The sequence below is a fragment of the Oncorhynchus mykiss genome, chromosome 7 (genome assembly GCF_013265735.2).
Source record: "Oncorhynchus mykiss isolate Arlee chromosome 7, USDA_OmykA_1.1, whole genome shotgun sequence".
Taxonomy (NCBI): Eukaryota; Metazoa; Chordata; class Actinopteri; order Salmoniformes; family Salmonidae; genus Oncorhynchus; species Oncorhynchus mykiss.
In genome coordinates, this window is record NC_048571.1 from 12448845 (window position 1) to 12469770 (window position 20926).

The 20926-nt window shown below is 43.8% G+C and overlaps 1 protein-coding gene across 6 annotated transcripts in view; it reads left to right on the top strand.

The window, feature by feature from the left end:
• The window catches only part of LOC110528829 (collagen alpha-1(XVIII) chain), a 73524-nt gene that overhangs the window by 48229 nt on the left and 4369 nt on the right, over nt 1-20926 (top strand). For all 6 annotated transcript variants that reach the window (XM_036982580.1, XM_036982581.1, XM_036982576.1 and 3 more), the window contains 29 exons: nt 2393-2410; nt 2517-2723; nt 4428-4454; nt 4647-4709; nt 4811-4894; nt 5000-5053; nt 5159-5293; nt 5397-5453; nt 8126-8170; nt 12551-12673; nt 12851-12922; nt 14640-14666; nt 14766-14864; nt 14984-15019; nt 15409-15492; nt 15586-15615; nt 15723-15758; nt 16115-16174; nt 16273-16350; nt 17668-17703; nt 18936-18989; nt 19229-19297; nt 19466-19531; nt 19714-19741; nt 19852-19905; nt 20006-20040; nt 20154-20276; nt 20420-20579; nt 20723-20787. In XM_036982580.1, the coding sequence (XP_036838475.1) occupies nt 2393-2410; nt 2517-2723; nt 4428-4454; nt 4647-4709; nt 4811-4894; nt 5000-5053; nt 5159-5293; nt 5397-5453; nt 8126-8170; nt 12551-12673; nt 12851-12922; nt 14640-14666; nt 14766-14864; nt 14984-15019; nt 15409-15492; nt 15586-15615; nt 15723-15758; nt 16115-16174; nt 16273-16350; nt 17668-17703; nt 18936-18989; nt 19229-19297; nt 19466-19531; nt 19714-19741; nt 19852-19905; nt 20006-20040; nt 20154-20276; nt 20420-20579; nt 20723-20787 (2025 nt within the window). The remainder of the gene's footprint in view (nt 1-2392; nt 2411-2516; nt 2724-4427; nt 4455-4646; nt 4710-4810; nt 4895-4999; nt 5054-5158; nt 5294-5396; nt 5454-8125; nt 8171-12550; nt 12674-12850; nt 12923-14639; nt 14667-14765; nt 14865-14983; nt 15020-15408; nt 15493-15585; nt 15616-15722; nt 15759-16114; nt 16175-16272; nt 16351-17667; nt 17704-18935; nt 18990-19228; nt 19298-19465; nt 19532-19713; nt 19742-19851; nt 19906-20005; nt 20041-20153; nt 20277-20419; nt 20580-20722; nt 20788-20926) is intronic.

Below are 20926 nucleotides of genomic sequence, written 5' to 3' on the forward strand. Positions count from 1 at the left end.
ATGAGAAATGTTTTTAGTTTTTAGGGGTGCAACTGCATCTAGGGTATTGCGCAAGGTTAAGTTGAGTTCCTCAGTTAGGTGGTTAACTGATTTTTGTCCTCTGGCGTCCTTGGGTAGGCAGAAGGAGTCTGGAAGGACATCAAGGAATCTTTGTGTTGTCTGTGAATTTATAGCACGACTTTTGATGATCCTTGGTTGGGGTCTGAGCAGATTATTTGTTGCAATTGCAAACGTTATAAAATGGTGGTCCGATAGTCCAGGATTATGAGGAAAAACATTAAGATCCACAACATTTATTCCATGGGACAAAACTAGGTCCAGCGTATGACTGTGACAGTGAGTGGGTCCAGAGACATGTTGGACAAAACCCACTGAGTCGATGATGGCTCCGAAAGCCTTTTGGAGTGGGTCTGTGGACTTTTCCATGTGAATATTAAAGTCACCAAAGATTAGAATATTATCCGCTATGACTACAAGGTCCGATAGGAATTCAGGGAACTCAGTGAGGAACGCTGTATATGGCCCAGGAGGCCTGTAAACAGTAGCTATAAAAAGTGATTGAGTAGGCTGCATAGATTTCATGACTAGAAGCTCAAAAGACGAAAACGTCATTTTTTTTTTTGTAAATTGAAATTTGCTATCGTAAATGTTAGCAACACCTCCGCCTTTGCGGGATGCACGGGGGATATGGTCACTAGTGTAGCCAGGAGGTGAGGCCTCATTTAACACAGTAAATTCATCAGGCTTAAGCCATGTTTCAGTCAGGCCAATCACATCAAGATTATGATCAGTGATTAGTTCATTGACTATAATTGCCTTTGAAGTAAGGGATCTAACATTAAGTAGCCCTATTTTGAGATGTGAGGTATCATGATCTCTTTCAATAATGACAGGAATGGAGGTGGTCTTTATCCTAGTGAGATTGCTAAGGCGAACACCGCCATGTTTAGTTTTGCCCAACCTAGGTCGAGGCACAGACACGGTCTCAATGGTGATAGCTGAGCTGACTACACTGACTGTGCTAGTGGCAGACTCCACTATGCTGGCAGGCTGGCTAACAGCCTGCTGCCTGGCCTGCACCCTATTTCATTGTGGAGCTAGAGGAGTTAGAGCCCTGTCTATGTTGGTAGATAAAATGAGAGCACCCCTCCAGCTAGGATGGAGTCCGTCACTCCTCAGCAGGTCAGGCTTGGTCCTGTTTGTGGGCGAGTCCCAGAAAGAGGGCCAATTATCTACAAATTCTATCTTTTGGGAGGGGCAGAAAACAGTTTTCAACCAGCGATTGAGTTGTGAGACTCTGCTGTAGAGCTCATCACTCCCCCTAACTGGGAGGGGGCCAGAGACAATTACTCGATGCCGACACATCTTTCTAGCTGATTTACACGCAGAAGCTATGTTGCGCTTGGTGATCTCTGACTGTTTCATCCTAACATCGTTGGTGCCGACGTGGATAACAATATCTCTATACTCTCTACACTCGCCAGTTTTAGCTTTAGCCAGCACCATCTTCAGATTAGCCTTAACGTCGGTAGCCCTGCCCCCCGGTAAACAGTGTATGATCGCTGGATGATTCTCAAGTCTAATACTGCGGGTAATGGAGTCGCCAATGACTAGAGTTTTCAATTTGTCAGAGCTAATGGTGGGAAGCTTCGGCGTCTCAGACCCCGTAACGGGAGGAGTAGAGACCAGAGAAGACTCGGCCTCTGACTCCGACCCGCTGCTTAATGGGGAAAACCGGTTGAAAGTTTCTGTCGGCTGAATGAGCGACACCGGTTGAGCGTTCCTACAGCATTTCCTTCCAGAAACCGTGAGAAAGTTGTCCGGCTGCGGGGACTGTGCCAGGGGATTTATACTACTATCTGTACTTACTGGTGGCACAGACGCTGTTTCATCCTTTCCTACACTGAAATTACCCTTGCCTAGCGATTGCGTCTGAAGCTGGGCTTGTAGCACAGCTATCCTCGCCGTAAGGCGAGTACAGCGACTGCAATTAGAAGGCATCATGTTAATGTTACTACTTAGCTTCGGCTGTTGGAGGTCCTGACGAATCGTGTCCAGATAAAGCGTCCGGAGTGAAAAAGTTGAGTAGGAAAAAACAAAAATATAAACGGTAATTAAAAAGTAAAAACCGTAAATTTGTCAGGTAGCAAAACAGGTTGGCAACAAAACGCACAGCAACTCAAAAACAAGTCTGCAAGTCGTGACCGGAAATGACGTTGTGTTCAAATCCAAGTCCAAGTGGCGTACAGTACTGTGTGTTATACACCCCCTATAACTGATGACCACCATAGCTGATTACATCTGATTCAGACAGACCACATACATGCCTCTGAGACACATGTAATAGTTCCAACATTACTTACAACTTGTCTTTGTCTCCTTTTCCTTTCAGGGAGACAAAGGCTTGAAGGTGCGTTTTGACTTTGTCCTTCCCAGCTTCTTTTTATTTGACTTCAATTTAGCTAGTCATTGAAGTGAGCAGATTAAATAGGTAGTTGATTGTTTTCTTCCCACAGGGCAGTTCTGGGTTTGGTTACCCAGGCTCCAAGGGGGACCGTGGTGTACCTGGTCCCCCTGGCCCTCCTGGCCCTGGGGGGCCAGCTGCCCAGGTTGTGAGGCTAGGGGACGGCTCTGTGGTGCAGCCAGTGGTGGGGCCAATGGGACCGATGGGGCCCCCAGGAGCCAAAGGACCAGCAGGACCCCAGGGACCAGAGGGAGAGGCGGTGAGTTGTACCATACCTTCTGACATACAGTGCATTCGGAAAGTATTCAGACTCCTTGACTTTTTCCACACATTGTTACGTTACAGCCTTATTCTAAAAAGGATGAAATCGTTTTGTCCCCTCATCCATCTACAAACAATAACCCCATAATGACAAAGCAAAAACTATTTTTGACAGTTTTGCACATGTATTAAAAATAAACAACTGAAATATCACATTTACATAAGTATTCAGACCCTTTACTCAGTACGTTGTTGAAGCACGTTTTGCGGCAATTACAGCCTTGAGTATTCTTGGGTATGACGCTACAATCTTGGCACACCTGTATTTGGGGAGTTTCTCCCATTTTTCTCTGCAGATCCTTGCAAGGTCTGTCAGGTTGGATGGGGAGCGTTGCTGCACAGCTATTTTCACGTCTCTCCAGAGATGTTAGATTGGGTTCAAGTCTGGGCTCTGTCTGGGCCACTCATAGACATTGAGGCTTGTCCCGAAGCCACTCCTGCGTTGTCTTGGCTGTGTGCTTAGGGTCGTTGTCCTGTTGGAAGGGGAACCTTTGCCCCAGTCTGAGCTCTCTGGAGCTGGTTTTCATCAACTATCTCTCTGTACGTTGCTCATTCATCTTTGCCTCGATCCATCCCTGCCGCTGAAAAAGATCCCCACAGCATGAAGCTGCCACCACCATGCTTCACCGTAGAGATGGTGCCAGGTTTCCTCCAGACGTGACGCTTGGCATCCAGGTCAAATAGTTTAGTCTTGGTTTCATCAGACCAGATAATCTTGTTTCTCATGGTCTGAGTCTTTCGGTGCCTTTTGGTAAACTCCAAGTGGGCTGTCATGTACTTTTTACTGAGGAGTGGCTTCCGTCTGGCCACTCTTCCATAAAGGCCTGATTGTTGGAGTGCTGCAGAGATTGTTGTCCTTCTCGAAGGTTCTCCCATCTCCATAGAGGAACTCTAGAGCTCTGTCTGAGTGACCATCGGGTTCTTGGTCACCTCCCAGACCAAGGCCCTTCTCACCCCGATTGCTCAGTTTGGCCGGGTGGCGAGCTTTAGGAAGAGTCTTGGTGGTTCCAAACTGCTTCCATTTAAGAATGATAGAGGTCACTGTGTTCTTGGAGACCTTCAATGCTGCAGAAATGTTTTGGTACCCTTCCCCAGATCTGTGCTTCGACACAATCCTGTCTCGGAGCTCCACGGACAATTCCTTCGACCTCATGGCTTGGTTTTGGCTCTGACATGCACTGTCAACTGTAGTACCTTTAAATAGACAGGTGTGTGCCCTTCCAAATCATGTCCAATCAATTTAATTTACCACAGGTGGACTCCAATCAAGTTGTAGAAAGGATGATCCATGGAAACAGGATGCACCTGAGCTTAATTTCGAGTCTCATAGCAAAGGGTTTGAATACTTATGTAAATAAGGTATTTCTGGTGGGGTTTTGCAAACATTTCTAAAAACCTGTTTTCACTTTGTCATTATGGGTGGGGTATTGTGTGTAGATTGTTGATGTATTTTTTTATTTATTGAATCAATTTTAGAATAAGGCTGTAATGTAACAAAATGTGGAAAAAGTTAAGGGGTCTGAATACTTTCCGTAGACACTGTATTCTGTGTAGAGCATTCTCCCTTTATTTGGTCTCAGTACTTGTACATTTTCTTTGAATTGACTGTAACAAACCATACCGTATCTATTTCATTCCCCAGGGGGATCCAGGAGAGGATGGCAAATTAGTGAGTGTCACTTTCTGATGTTTTATCCCATTGACCTCATGTCATGGGTTTTTATTAATTGTTAATTGTGTGAGAAGAAATACAGTGGTAGTCAGATGTCATTATTGATAAGCGGTGGTGGTCAGTAGCAGTGGTCAGACTATGTCAGCCTCACTAAGCTGTGTCTTCTCTCTCTGTCCCACCACAACTCAGGGACCTGCCGGAGACAGAGGGTTCCCAGGAACACAAGGAGACTCAGGGGTCAAAGGACAAAAGGTAAAGGCCAGAAGCCATTTATTTAAGAGCATGAGTATTTGAATATTATCGGAGGTGCCCAAAGGTTAAATACTGAGTGTGTGCCCTGTGACCTCTCCAAGGGGGATCGTGGGGATGGTCACCCAGGACCCAGGGGTCCTCCAGGGCCACCTGGACCCCCAGGCCCAGGGATAGCTGACCGTGCTGTGAGTAAACCACTACAGCATCAGGCCATTCAGCCCATAAATTCATGTGGATCAGACATGAATATACAAATATACCATTGTTAATGTTTCTTCATTTGTCCCTAGACATTTTTGGATGTGGAAGGCTCAGGAGGATTCCCAGATTTGGAGAAAATGCAGGTATGTTTTAGCTGATTCAGAGATTTTGAGTTTGGCCCAGAAAAACGACTTTTCGCCAAATGTGTATTGTGAAACCCAAGACTGTTGTGTTGACTGTTTCTTTAGACTCTCCGTGGTCTACCAGGCCCCCCCGGCCCTCCAGGCCCCCCCGGCCCCTCAGCCGGTGGTGTCAGCTCCCATGGGTCAGGCTCTTTCGGGCCCCCTGGACCTCCCGGAAAGGACGGGGACCGTGGCCTACCAGTGAGGACCCTCTCTCTACTATATCTGACGTGACAATACAGCATTGAAATGAATGTCTTGATTTTTTGACAATTATGTATTGATATCATGCTGTGTTTTTCAGGGGCCCGCTGGTCCACCTGGCAGACCTGGAACCCCAGGATCCAGTAGCGGAGAGAAGGTATGAGCTGAACTGATCATACTAAACTCAGCAGAAAAAGAAACGTCCACTCACTGTCAACTGCATTTATTTTCAGCAAACTTAACATGTGTAAATATTTGTATGAACATAACAAGATTCCTCAACTGAAACATAAACTGAACAAGTTCCACAGACATGTGGCTAACAGAAATGGAATAACGTGTCCCTGAACAAAGGGGGGGGTCAAAATCAAAAGTAACAGTCAGTATCTGGTGTGGCCACCAGCTGCATTAAGTACTGCAGTGCATCTCCTCCTCATGGACTGCACCAGATTTGCCAGTTCTTGCTGTGAGATGTTACCCCACTCTTCCACCAAGGTAAGGCAAGTTCCCGGACATTTCTGGGGGGATGGCCCTAGCCCTCACCCTCCTATCCAACAGGTCCCAGATGTGCTCAATAGGATTGAGATCCGGGCTCTTCGCTGGCCATGGCAGAACACTGACATTCCTGTCTTGCAGGAAATCATGCACAGAACGAGCAGTATGGCTGGTGGCATTGTCATGCTGGAGGGTCATGTCAGGATGAGCCTGCAGGAAGGGTACCACATGAGGGAGGAGGATGTCTTCCCTGTAATGCACAGCGTTGAGATTGCCTGCAATGACAACAAGCTCAGTCCGATGATGCTGTGACACACCTCCCCAGACCATGACGGACTCTCCACCTCCAAATCAATCCCGCTCCAGAGTACAGGCCTCGGTGTAACGCTCATTCCCTCGACGATAAACGTGAATCCGACCAGCACCCCTGGTGAGGCAAAACCGCGACTCGTCAGTGAAGAGCACTTTTTGCCAGTCCTGTCAAGTCCAGCGATGGTGGGTTTGTGCCCATAGGCGACGTTGTTGCCGGTGCTGTCTGGTGAGGATCCTGCCTTTACAACAGGCCTACAAGCCCCCAGTCCAGCCTCTCTCAGCCTATTGCAGACTGTCTGAGCACCGATGGAGGGATTGTGCGTTCCTGGTGTAACTCGGGCAGTTGTTGTTGCCATCCTGTACCTGTCCCGCAAGTATGATGTTTGGATGTACCGATCCTGTGCAGGTGTTGTTATACGTGGTCTGCCACTGCGAGGACGATCAGCTGTCCATCCTGTCTCCCTGTAGCATTGTCTTAAGCGTCTCACAGTACAGACATTGCAATATATTGCCCTGGCCACATCTGCAGTCTTCATGCCTCCTTGCAGCATGCCTAAGGCATGTTCACGCAGATGAGCAGGGACCCTCTTTTAGTGTCCTTTTAGTGTTTTAAGGCCTCTTTTAGTGTCCTAAGTTTTCATAACTGTGACCTTAATTGCCTACCGTCTGTAAGCTGTTAGTGTCTTAAGTTAACGACCGTTCCACAGGTGCATGTTCATTAACCTCTAGCGTCGAGCAATCCCGTATCCGGGAGCGTAATCATAGCCTCAAGCTCATTACAATAATGCAACGTTTCCTATTCATGAAAATCGCAAATGAAATGAAATAAATATATTGAAACACAAGCTTAGCCTTTTGTTAACAACACTGTCATCTCAGATGTTCAAAATATGCTTTTCAACCAAAGCTACACAAGCATTTGTGTAAGAGTATTGATAGCCTAGCATAGCATTAAGCCTAGCATTCAGCAGGCAACATTTTCACAAAAACAAGAAAAGCATTCAAATAAAATAATTTACCTTTGAAGAACTTCGGATGTTTTCAATGACGAGACTCTCAGTTAGATAGCAAATGTTCATTTTTTCCAAAAATATTATTTGTGTAGGAGAAATAGCTCTGTTTTGTTCATCACGTTTGGCTAAGAAAAAACCCAGAAAATGCAGTCACTACAACGCCAAACTTTTTTCCAAATTAGCTCCATAATATCGACAGAAACATGGCAAACGTTGTTTAGAATCAATCCTCAAGGTGTTTTTTACATATCTATTCGATGATAAATCATTCGTGGCAGTTGGTTTCTCATCAGAAGCAAACGGAAAAATACTGCAGCTGGAGATTACGCAATAATTGCCACGGAGGACACCAAGCGACCACCTGGTAGATGTAGTCTCTTATGGTCAATCTTCCAATGATATGCCTACAAATACGTCACAATGCTGCAGACACCTTGGGGAAAACGTGGAAACCGTAAGCTGACTCCTAGCTCCTCCACAGCCATATAAGGAGTCATTGCCATGAGGCGGTTTCAAAAAATGCGGCACTTCCTGATTGGATTTTTATCTGGGTTTTTTCTGTAACATCAGTTCTGTGGCACTCACAGACAATATCTTTGCAGTTTTGGAAACGTCAGAGTGTTTTCTTTCCAAAGCTGTCAATTATATGCATAGTCGAGCATCTTTTTGTGACAAAATATCTTGTTTAAAACGGGAACGTTTTTCATCCAAAAATTAAAATAGCGCCCCCTATATCCAAGAAGTTAATTGTTTATGGTTCATTGAACAAGCATGGGAAACAGTGTTTAAACCCTTTACAATGAAGATCTGTGAAGATATCTGGATTTTAAAAATTATCTTTGAAAGACAGGGTCCTGAAAAAGGGCCGTTTCTTTTTTTGCTGAGTTTATATATCACTGTATACAGCACACACAGAACTGGACCTTTGAATAGGGATCCTTTTGAGATGATTGTCTCTTTCTCTCTCTGTATCGCTCTCTTTCCCCATCTCTCTCCCTCTCATCCGCAGGGAGAAGCTGGTGATCTAGGTCTTCCAGGGCCCAGTGGAGAGAGGGTGAGCTCTGAAATACACCCATACTATCCCACCTCTAAATCTAAATATATAGCTATTTTCACTTTGACCTTGTTTCTTTGGTGCTGCTGAGTGTGGGACTTCTCCTAGAGATCGATAGTCTAAACATGATGTTGGTGGTGGGACTTCTCCTAAAGATCGATAGTCTAAACTAGAGGTCGACCGATTAATCGGAATGGGCGATTAATTAGGGCTGATTTCCAGTTTTCATAACAATCGGAAATCGGTATTTTTGGACACTTGATTTTGCCGTTTTTTTTTTACACCTTTATTTAATCTTTATTTAACTAGGCAAGTCAGTTAACCTCTAGCACTTAGCCATCCCGGATCCGGGATCGTGAATACAGCCTCAAGCTCATTACCATAACGCAACGTTAACTATTCATGAAAATCGCAAATGAAATGAAATAAATATGCTAGCTCTCAAGCTTAGCCTTTTGTTAACACTGTCATCTCAGATTTTCAAAATATGCTTCTCAACCATAGGAAAACAATCATTTGTGTAACAGTAGCTAGCTAGCGTAGCATTTAGCATTAGCATTAGCGTTAGCATTCAGCAGGCAACATTTTCACAAAAACCAGAAAAGCATTCAAATAAAATAATTTACCTTTGAAGAACTTCAGATGTTTTCAATGAGGAGACTGTTAGATAGCAAATGTTCAGTTTTTCCTGAAAGATTATTTGTTTAGGAGAAATCGCTCCGTTTGGTGCATCACGTTTGGCTACCAAAAAAACCTGAAAATCCAGTCATCAAAACGCCAAACTTTTTTCCAAATTAACTCCATAATATCGACTGAAACATGGCAAACGTTGTTTAGAACCAATCCTCAAGGTGTTTTTCACATATCTCTTCGATGATATATTGTTTGTGGAAGTGTGCTTTCTGTCCTGAATCCCAGGAGAAAATGACCGCAACTGAAGATTACGCACCAATTTAGACAAAGGACACCGGGCGGACCCCTGGAAAATGTAGTCTCTTATGGCCAATCTTCCAATGATATGCCTACAAATACGTCACAATGCTGCAGACATCTTGAAGAAACAACAGAAAGCGCAGGCTCGTTCCTGGTGCATTCACAGCCATATAAGGAGACATTGGAAAACAGAGCTTCAGAAATTCTGCTCATTTCCTGTTTGAAGTTTCATCTTGGTTTCGCCTGTAGCATGAGTTCTGTGGCACTCACAGATAATATCTTTGCAGTTTTGGAAACGTTAGACTGTTTTCTTTCCAAAGCTGTCAATTATAGTCTATGCATAGTCGAGTCGACTATGCATAGTCAAGCATCTTTTCGTGACAAAATATTGCGCTTAATACGGGCACGTTTTTTTTATCCAATAATGAAATAGCGCCCCCATAGACTCAACTGGTTAAGAACTCATTCTTATTTTCAATGACGGCCTAGGAAGGGTGGGTTAAGTGCCTCCTTCAGGGGCAGAATGACAGATTTTCATCTTGTCGGCTCGGGGGATCCAATCTTGCAACCTTACAGTTAACTCGTCCAATGCAATAACGACCTGCCTCTTGTTGCACTCCACAAGGAGACTGCCTGTTACGCGAATGCAGTAACACGGAACCCAAACCGGCTGCGCGCGTGTGCCATCGTGCGCTATTGTGCATAAATGTATTTTGCCCCCCCACACCAAACGTGATCACGACACGCAGGTTAAAATATCAAAACAAACTCTGAACCAATTACATTAATTTGGGGACAGGTCGAAAAGCAATAAACATGTATGGCAATTTAGCTCATAATATTAACTTGCATCTGCTAGCTAACGTTAATTTGTCCTATTTAGCTAGCTTGCTGTTGCTACCTAATTTGTCCTGGGATATAAACATTGAGTTGTTATTTTACCTGAAATGCACAAGGAACTCTGACAATTAATCCACACATAAAACGGCCAACCGAATCGTTTCTAGTCATCTCTCCTCCTTCCAGGCTTTTTCATCGTTTAACTTATATGGTGATCACATCTAAACTTTCATTGTATTACCACGACTACAGGCAAAACAGTTTGTCTTTCAATCACCCACGTGGGTATAACCAATGGAGATGAGCACTTGGATACCTGCTTCTATAAACCAAAGAGGTGATGGGAGAGGTAGGACTTGCAGCGCGATCTGCGTCAGAAATAGGAATGAGTTCTATTTTAGCCCTTGGCGTCGTAGACGCTCGTTGGCGCATGAGCAGTGTGGGTGCAATAATTGAATAACAAGGATTTCTAAATTTATTTTGCGACGCTCGCGCACACGACGTGTCCGGTCTGGTCAGCATGTAAGCCAAGGTAAGTTGCTAGCTAGCATTAAACTTATAAAAACAATCAATCAATCATAATCGCTAGTTAACTACACATGGTTGATGATATTACTAGATATTATCTAGCGTGTCCTGCTTTGCGTATAATCTGACTGAGAATACAAGTATCTAAGTATCTGACTGAGCGGTGGTAGGCAGAAGCAGGCGTGTAAACATTCATTCAAACAGCAGTTTCGTGTGTTTTGCCAGCAGCTCTTCGTTGTGCGTCAAGCATTGCGCTGTTTATGACTTCAAGCCTATCAACTCCCGAGATGAGGCTGGTGTAACCGAAGTGAAATGGCTGGCTAGTTAGTGCGTGCTAATAGCGTTTCAAACGTCACTCGCTTTGAGCCTGTGGTTGTTTCCCTTGCTCTGCATGGGTAACGCTGCTTCGAGGGTGGCTGTTGTCGTTGTGTTTCTGGTTCGAGCCCAGGGAGGAGCGAGGAGAGGGACGGAAGCTATACTGTTACACTGGTAATACTAAAGTGCCTATAAGAACATCCAGTAGTCAAAGGTTAATGAAATACAAATGGTATAGAGGGAAATAGTCCTATAATTCCTATAATAACTACAACCTAAAACTTCTTACCAGGGAATATTGAAGACTCATGTTAAAAGGAACCACCAGCTTTCATATGTTCTCGTGTTCTGAGCAAGGAACTGAAACTTTAGCTTTCTTCTTTCTTTCACATATTGCACTTTTACTTTCTTCTCCAACACTTTGTTTTTGCATTATTTAAACCAAATTGAACATGTTTCATTATTTATGTGAGGCTAAATTGATTTTATTGATGTATTATATTAAGTTAAAACAAGTGTTCATTCAGTATTGTTGTAAATGTCATTATTACAAATACATTTTTAGAAATCGGCCGATTAATCGGTATCAGCTTTTTTGGTCCTCCAATAATCGGTATCGGTATTGAAAAATCATAATCGGTCGACCTCTAGTCTAAACATGATGTTGGTGTGGGACTTCTCCTAGAGATCGATAGTCTAAACATGATGTTGGTGGTGGGACTTCTCCTAGAGATCGATAGTCTAAACATGATGTTGGTGTGGGACTTCTCCTAGAGATCGATGGTCTAAACATGATGTTGGTGTGGGACTTCTCCTAGAGATCGATAGTCTAAACATGATGTTGGTGGTGGGACTTCTCCTAGAGATCGATAGTCTAAACATGATGTTGGTGGTGGGACTTCTCCTAGAGATCGATAGTCTAAACATGATGTTGGTGGTGGGACTTCTCCTAGAGATCGATAGTCTAAACATGATGTTTGTGTGGGACTTCTCCTAGAGATCGATAGTCTAAACATGATGTTGGTGTGGGACTTCTCCTAGAGATCGATAGTCTAAACATGATTTTGGTGGTGGGACTTCTCCTAGAGATCGATAGTCTAAACATGATGTTTGTGTGGGACTTCTCCTAGAGATCGATAGTCTAAACATGATGTTGGTGGGGGTGTGAGGATTTTCTCAGGATACAGATATTCTCCCTTATCCTTGTCTTCCTCTAGCAAAACTCTGTCTGCCTTCTCCTCCTTCTCCAACTTTTTAACCAGTATCTTTAGTGAAGGTGATGGGTCACAGGTACTACTGGGTCTCCTGCTATTGGTTCCTTGGTTTCGACTGCCTACTATTGGTTCCTTGGTTTCGGCTGCATTCATCACATGGGGGAATCAACTCACTGAGAAAAACTCTAATTCCCAGTGTGTTCATTATAGGACAAATGGAACATTTGCTTGTTTGACTTCTGACATAATATCTTAAATAGCATGTAGTTGCTTAAGATATTTTACCATCAGTCTGGATGTTTTATATTGGAACTAAACTATATGCAGTCATTGTTTTTTATAATTGTTTTTTATTATTTTCAATATTGATTTACATTGCTTGTTATAGTAATAATTCAGCTTAAATGTGTTTCCAATTTTGTGGAATGCTTCTTTATTTGTCTGTTATGTCTACATGTAAATGGAATGCTGATTTTTACACACACATGCACACACACACCTTTACAATCTCTCTCTCTCGTTCTCTCACCTCTTCGCTCCTAACCACCAGGGTTCTCAGGGTGACCCTGGAGTGCCTGGTCAGGCAGGGCAGGGGGGCTTGGCTGGGCTTCCTGGGCCCATGGGACCGATTGGGCCTCCAGGACCACCCGGACCTTCCTACCCCGTGCGTTATGTGAGTACTGTACACAACTCCTGCCACCCACCCAGACTACATCAACTACAGCTTAACCTCCCACCCCAAAGCTCCCTTCATACAAATGATTACCAAATTGACTACATACTGTATATTTGATGACATATTTTTGTGGAATTGTCTTTTTTGAACTGTATCTGTGTCCTCTCTGTGTAGGGTGACGGGGAGGGTTCCGGAGTGACGGGGGTCAATGGTGTTGCTGGAGTGATAGGGATTCCAGGACCACAGGTGATCTATACATTGCCATCCACTCATCATTTGGATTGCCTTTACAATCACATCAACTAATACAGTGCCTTGCGAAAGTATTCGGCCCCCTTGAACTTTGCGACCTTTTGCCACATTTCAGGCTTCAAACATAAAGATATAAAACTGTATTTTTTTGTGAAGAATCAACAACAAGTGGGACACTATCATGAAGTGGAACGACATTTATTGGATATTTCAAACTTTTTTAACAAATCAAAAACTGAAAAATTGGGTGTGCAAAATTATTCAGCCCCCTTAAGTTAATACTTTGTAGGGCCACCTTTTGCTGCAATTACAGCTGTAAGTCGCTTGGGGTATGTCTCTATCAGTTTTGCACATCGAGAGACTGACATTTTTTCCCATTCCTCCTTGCAAAACAGCTCGAGCTCAGTGAGGTTGGATGGAGAACATTTGTGAACAGCAGTTTTCAGTTCTTTCCACAGATTCTCTATTGGATTCAGGTCTGGACTTTGACTTGGCCATTCTAACACCTGGATATGTTTATTTTTGAACCATTCCATTGTAGATTTTGCTTTATGTTTTGGATCATTGTCTTGTTGGAAGACAAATCTCTGTCCCAGTCTCAGGTCTTTTGCAGACTCCATCAGGTTTTCTTCCAGAATGGTCCTGTATTTGGCTCCATCCATCTTCCCATCAATTTTAACCATCTTCCCTGTCCCTGCTGAAGAAAAGCAGGCCCAAGCCATGCTGCTGCCACCACCATGTTTGACAGTGGGGATGGTGTGTTCAGCTGTGTTGCTTTTACGCCAAACATAACATTTTGCATTGTTGCCAAAAAGTTCAATTTTGGTTTCATCTGACCAGAGCACCTTCTTCCACATGTTTGGTGTGTCTCCCAGGTGGCTTGTGGCAAACTTTAAACAACACTTTTTATGGATATCTTTAAGAAATGGCTTTCTTCTTGCCACTCTTCCATAAAGGCCAGATTTGTGCAATATACGACTGACTGATTGTTGTCCTATGGACAGAGTCTCCCACCTCAGCTGTAGATCTCTGCAGTTCATCCAGAGTGATCATGGGCCTCTTGGCTGCATCTCTGATCAGTCTTCTCCTTGCATGAGCTGAAAGTTTAGAGGGACGGCCAGGTCTTGGTAGATTTGCAGTGGTCTGATACTCCTTCCATTTCAATATTATCGCTTGCACGGTGCTCCTTGGGATGTTTAAAGCTTGGGAAATCTTTTTGTATCCAAATCCGGCTTTAAACTTCTTCACAACAGTATCTCGGACCTGCCTGGTGTGTTCCTTGTTCTTCATGATGCTCTCTGCGCTTTTAACGGACCTCTGAGACTATCACAGTGCAGGTGCATTTATACGGAGACTTGATTACACACAGGTGGATTGTATTTATCATCATTAGTCATTTAGGTCAACATTGGATCATTCAGAGATCCTCACTGAACTTCTGGAGAGAGTTTGCTGCACTAAAAGTAAAGGGGCTGAAAAATGTTGCACGCCCAATTTTTCAGTTTTTGATTTGTTAAAAAAGTTTGAAATATCCAATAAATGTCGTTCCACTTCATGATTGTGTCCCACTTGTTGTTGATTCTTCACAAAAAAAATACAGTTTTATATCTTTATGTTTGAAGCCTGAAATGTGGCAAAAGGTCGCAAAGTTCAAGGGGGCCGAATACTTTCGCAAGGCACTGTACATAGTCACATATCCATTGTTTTTCAGGGTCCGCCCGGAATCGCTGGCCTTCCGGTAAGAACCAGGAAATCCCTTTGAATATATTGCTAAGTTTGATTGGAGGCCATATCTTTGTTATATAGCAATGCTTACTGTATTCCTGTCATCATACAGGGAAGATCTGGTTTGCCTGGGCTTTCGGGAGAGAAGGGGAGCGAGGGAGCAAGAGGACGGGATGGAACACCAGGGATGGACGGATTCCCAGGACAATTGGTAGAAGATCATTATCCCTCAGCCACCTCCCCAGAATCTATTAGAACGTTACTTAGGCTTTAGAGTAACCCACACAAAGTGCACTAACCTATTCTGTTTTGTTTCTTGTGTATACACAGGGAGACAAAGGGGAGAGGGGAGACAGAGGAGAAAGGGTGAGTTAACTACTCCTGATAACATGATGCTAACATAATTGCAAAAGGGTTTTCTAATGATCATGTCGCCTTTTAAAATGATACACTTGGATTAGCTAACACAACGTGCCATTGGAACACAGGAGTGATGGTTGCTGATAATGGGTCCCTATATGCCTATGTAGATATTCCATAAAAAAATCAGCCGTTTCCAGCTACAACAGTCATTTACAACATTAACAATGTTTACACTGTATTTCTGATCAATTTGATGTTATTTTAAATGGACAAAACATTTGCTTTTCTTTCAAAAACAAAGACTTTTCTAAGTGACCCCAAACTTTTGAACGGTAGAGTAGGTAGTCTAATAATTGTCCCACGGCTCTCATGTTGTGTGTGTGGTGTTGTAGGGTGAGCCAGGACGTGAAGGGGGGCCCCCTGGACCTCCAGGAGCCCCTGGCCCACCGGGACAGATCTACCAGACCTCAGGCAGCGTGAGTGTGGCTGTGTACTGTACGGTCTTGTCTGCTCTGGATCATAGTGATGTTTCAGTGACACAACTGACCTACCTGTCTGTCTTGTTGTAGTTTGATGGAGTTCTTGGGAATCAAGGACAGGTGAGAATTTGACTCAGCAGACAGTCACTATGCTACTCTACATGCAGTTTTATAATGTCTTATAATGTTTTAGAAAGTCACTCTAACCCTTATTTCCTTTTCTCCAGGGAGGACCAGGTCTTCCCGGCCGGGCAGGATTCCCAGTATGTATCAGTATCACACTGCCAATGAACACACAATGGAGTGGAGACATTTACCATGACTGTTTCTAAAGATATTTCACAGTTGAAACACACCAAATAGTGTAACGGACAGTGTTGTTCTAGATGTATGGTGGAGAAAACTATTTTATAGCATGTTAATGGAACATTTCAAAAAAAATATATTTCACAGTTGAAACACCTTAATAGTGCTCCCTAATATAAAAATATAAAAAAACAATGCTGTACGGCCTACTAGTTGTATGTTGAAAACTGCCTAAAACATGTTAATGGAACTCTCTTTTAAAAATATACACATACAAGGTTGTTATTTATACTGATCACAACTTCTTCTGTAGGGGCCTATGGGACCAAAGGGAGATACAGGAGAGCCTGGACAGCCAGGATACGCAGCTAAGGTCTGGTAATAACTTAATTCATATCTTGTTTTCTGTACAGTACAGGGAAAATTGCATGAAGTATTGACATGTCTCCCTCCACCCTGTGTCCTGTCCAGGGGGAGAAAGGAGAACCTGGTATTATCATTGGGCCTGATGGAAGACCCCTGTACCTGGGAGGGCTGGGGTCTCAACCGGTGAGAAAAATCACACACTATATTTATAGTTGGTAGAAATACTGTATGTTATTATGTTTATCTCTTTTATAAAGTGGGGCAAAAAAGTATTCAGTCAGCCACCAATTGTGCAAGTTCTCCCACATAAAATGATGAGAGAGGCCTGTAATTTTCATCATAGGTACACTTCAACTATGACAGACAAAATTAGAAGAAAGAAAATCCAGAAAATCACATTGTAGTATTTTTAATGAATTTATTTGCAAATTATGGTGGAAAATAAGTATTTGGTCACCTACAAACAAGCAAGATTTCTGGCTCTCACAGACCTGTAACTTCATCTTTAACTTCCTCTGTCCTCCACTCATTACATGTATTAATGGCACCTGTTTGAACTTGTTATCAGTATAAAAGACACCTGTCCACAACCTCAAGCAGTCACACTCCAAACTCCACTATGGCCAAGACCAAAGAGCTGTCAAAGAAACAAAATTGTAGACCTGCACCAGGCTGGGAAGACTGAATCTGCAATAGGTAAGCAGCTTGGTTTGAAGAAATCAACTGTGGGCGCAATTATTAGGAAATGGAATACATACAAGACCACTGATAATCTCCCTTGATCTGGGGCTCCACGCAAGATCTCACCCCGTGGGGTCAAAATGATCACAAGAACGGTAAGCAAAAATCCCAGAACCACACGGGGGGGACCTAGTGAATGACCTGCAGAGAGCTGGGACCAAAGTAACAAAGCCTACCATCAGCAAGGGCATTGAAGATGAAACGTGGCTGGGTCTTTCAGCATGACAATGATCCCAAACACACCGCCCGGGCAACGAAGGAGTGGCTTCGTAAGAAGCATTTCAAGGTCCTGGAGTGGCCTAGCCAGTCTCCAGATCTCAACCCCATAGAAAATCTTTGGAGGGAGTTGAAAGTCCGTGTTGCTCAGCAACAGCCCCAAAACATCTGCATGGAGGAATGGGCCAAAATACCAGCAACAGTGTGTAAAAAAACCTTGTGAAGACTTACAGAAAACATTTGACCTCTGTCATTGCCAACAAAGGGTATATAACAAAGTATTGAGATACTTTTGTTATTGACCAAATACTTATTTTCCACCATAATTTGCAAATAAATTAATTAAAAATCCTACAATGTGATTTTCTGGATTTTTTTCTCTCTCATTTTGTCTGTCATAGTTGAAGTGTACCTATGATGAAAATTACAGGCCTCTCTCATCTTTTTAAGTGGGAGAATTTGCACAATTGGTGGCTGACTAAATACTTTTTTTGCCCCACTATGCCACATACATTTTTTATACCCTTTGACCTCTGTGTGCAGGGAGAGAAGGGACTCCCGGGACCTGAGGGACCTCCTGTAAGTACTCTCCTTTAACAGTGACATGCTTTGTTTCTGATTAGCCATCGATAACCATGGATGTACTGTACATAGTTCTCTGTTTCTGTAGGGTCCAGCTAGTAGATTTATATTGTTCTGTCTCTATAGGGTCCATCTGGTAGATTTATATTGTTCTGTCTCTATAGGGTCCATCTGGTAGATTTATATTGTTCTGTCTCTATAGGGTCCAGCTGGTAGATTTATATTGTTCTGTCTCTATAGGGTCCATCTGGTAGATTTATATTGTTCTGTCTCTATAGGGTCCAGCTGGTAGATTTATATTGTTCTGTCTCTATAGGGTCCAGCTGGTAGATTTATATTGTTCTCTGTTACTATAGGGTCCAGCTGGTAGATTTATATTCTTCTGTCTCTATAGGGTCCAGCTGGTAGATTTATATTCTTCTGTCTCTATAGGGTCCAGCTGGTAGATTTATATTCTGTCTCTATGGGGTCCAGTTGGTAGATTTATATTGTTCTCTGTCTCTATAGGGTCCAGCTGGTAGATTTATATTATTCTGTCTCTATGGGGTCCAGCTGGTAGATTTATATTCTTCTCTGTCGCTATGGGGTCCAGCTGGTAGATTTATATTGTTCTGTCTCTATGGGGTCCAGCTGGTAGATTTATATTCTTCTGTCTCTATGGGGTCCAGCTGGTAGATTTATATTCTTCTGTCTCTATGGGGTCCAGCTGGTAGATTTATATTCTTCTGTCTCTATGGGGTCCAGCTGGTAGATTTATATTCTTCTGTCTCTATTGGGTCCAGCTGGTAGATTTATATTATTCTGTCTCTATAGGGTCCAGCTGGTAGATTTATATTCTGTCTCTATAGGGTCCAGCTGGTAGATTTATATTGTTCTGTATCTATAGGGTCCAGCTGGTAGATTTATATTGTTCTGTCTCTATAGGGTCCACCTGGTAGATTTATATTGTTCTCTGTCTCTATAGGGTCCAGCTGGTAGATTTATATTATTCTGTCTCTATGGGGTCCAGCTGGTAGATTTATATTGTTCTGTATCTATAGGGTCCAGCTGGTAGATTTATATTGTTCTGTCACTATAGGGTCCAGCTGGTAGATTTATATTCTGTCTCTATAGGGTCCAGCTGGTAGATTTATATTGTTCTGTATCTATAGGGTCCAGCTGGTAGATTTATATTGTTCTGTCTCTATAGGGTCCACCTGGTAGATTTATATTGTTCTCTGTCTCTATAGGGTCCCTATGGTCCAGCTGGTCTAAAGGGAGATATAGGCATGCCAGGTAGACCGGTAAGTATCTCTGTTCAGCAATTAGCCAAGTGGTGGTCCTCTGTAGCTCAGTTGGTTGAGCATGGCACTTGCAATGACAGTGAGTACGATTCCTGGGACCACCCAAGTCGCTTTGAATAAAAGTGTCTGCTAAATGGCACTGAAGTGTGAATTAGAAAGAATCCAAGTGTGCTATTTCCCATTCAGTATTAACATGGTGATGGACTGCTGCTGGATGTGAACCAGTGTGTTGGTTACAGGGCCGTCCTGGGTTGAATGGTGTCAAAGGAGAGAGGGGGGATTCAGCGGGAGGGACTGGAGGATATGGAGTAAGTATGACTCCGCTGGTTGGTGATTGATGGGATTCATACATGAAAGACTGTTGGGATGCAACCCAGAGGTCAGCATGTCAAATCATTCAGAAAAGCAGTGGTATGGTTAGACCGTCATGACCCAGACAGGGCATCAGTTTAACCCAGATTGATCCATGTTTTTAGGGTCCTCCAGGACCACCTGGTCCACCCGGACCCCCCGGGCCAGCAGTACCTCTGGACAGGTTCAATGTGAGTAGATGTCTGATCCTGTATTGTATCTTTCCCAGACGTTGGTGTTGTGAGTTATATGCTGTAGTCAGTCAGGTTGTTAAAACCCACAAAGTCACTAATGTGGGTTTACAAATTAATAGGGTTTCTTTCCAAGGTACAGTAGTGTAACTCTCCTCCCCTTTGTTCTGTTTCACACTCAGAGGGATGATGTCTCACGGTTATATCCTGGTAAGTCAACTCATTCTCATTGGCCAGTCCCACACCATGACATAGAACGTTACATGTAAAACAATGTCATGTGTTGGCTTACATGTTGGCCTTTTTCCTCCACCCATCAGACTCCAAAGGAGACAAAGGTGATCGTGGAGTACCAGGAATACCCGGGGTACCAGGTACAGTAAAAGCAGCTAGTTATTTACCTCCGCTGGCCTGAGGTGTACTAACACACGAGATTGAGCTGATTGAACTCACGTTCTATCGTCTCCACTCTAGGTCTCACGTCCAACTTTGACATCTACACCTTCAAGGTAAGTGACGTTACGACAAAGGAGCTCTACACTCACAACCCGCCACGCGTCTGTATGTGTTTGACGTGAGGTCAAATGACGTGGTGTGTGTGTGTGTGTGTGTGTCCCTGCAGAAGGAGATGAAGGGAGAGAGAGGAGACTCGGGGATGAAGGGGGAGAAGGGCGAGCCAGCCGGAGGATATTATGGCGGCGGTTACGGTGGACAGGGTGGTCAACCTGGACCTCCAGGACTTCCGGTAAGAATAACCACTGAACAACAACAGCCATTTTATTTTACTGCATTCTCCACGTTTTATCAGTGCCTTGCATCAAAAGACATGTGGAATTGAATTAAATTAGAAAGTTTTAATGAGCAGGACAAATATCTATCGATCTCCAGGGGCCAAAGGGAGAGTCCATCATCGGTCCTTCAGGGCCCCAGGGCCCTCCAGGTAACCCAGGAAGAGGGTACGAAGGCAGGCAAGGGAACCCAGGCCCACCAGGGCCCCCCGGACCTTCAGGATCATCCTCTTCACCTGGAGCCTACAGGCCAACACAGAGTGAGGCGTACTCTCTCGCACACACACTCATACATACAGTACATACATACAGTACATAGGCAGAAACACAACTTTCTGGGGACATGAAGTACAGTAGCTCCTTGGTTAACAGCTTCAATGAATGTGATCTTTTTACATCTCAGCCATCAGCATCCCTGGACCTCCGGGCCCTCCTGGCCCACCTGGAACTGATGGACACTCCTCTGGGGTGAGTCTGTTAACCCCTCCATTCCTAGTGTAGGGTCTAGGAGGTTAGGGCCTGTTTCTGGACGGGGCCTCACTGTGATGATATATACACCCCTTCCAGGATGTGGCATCATTTAGCTCCTTGTCGTCCACGTTTGAAC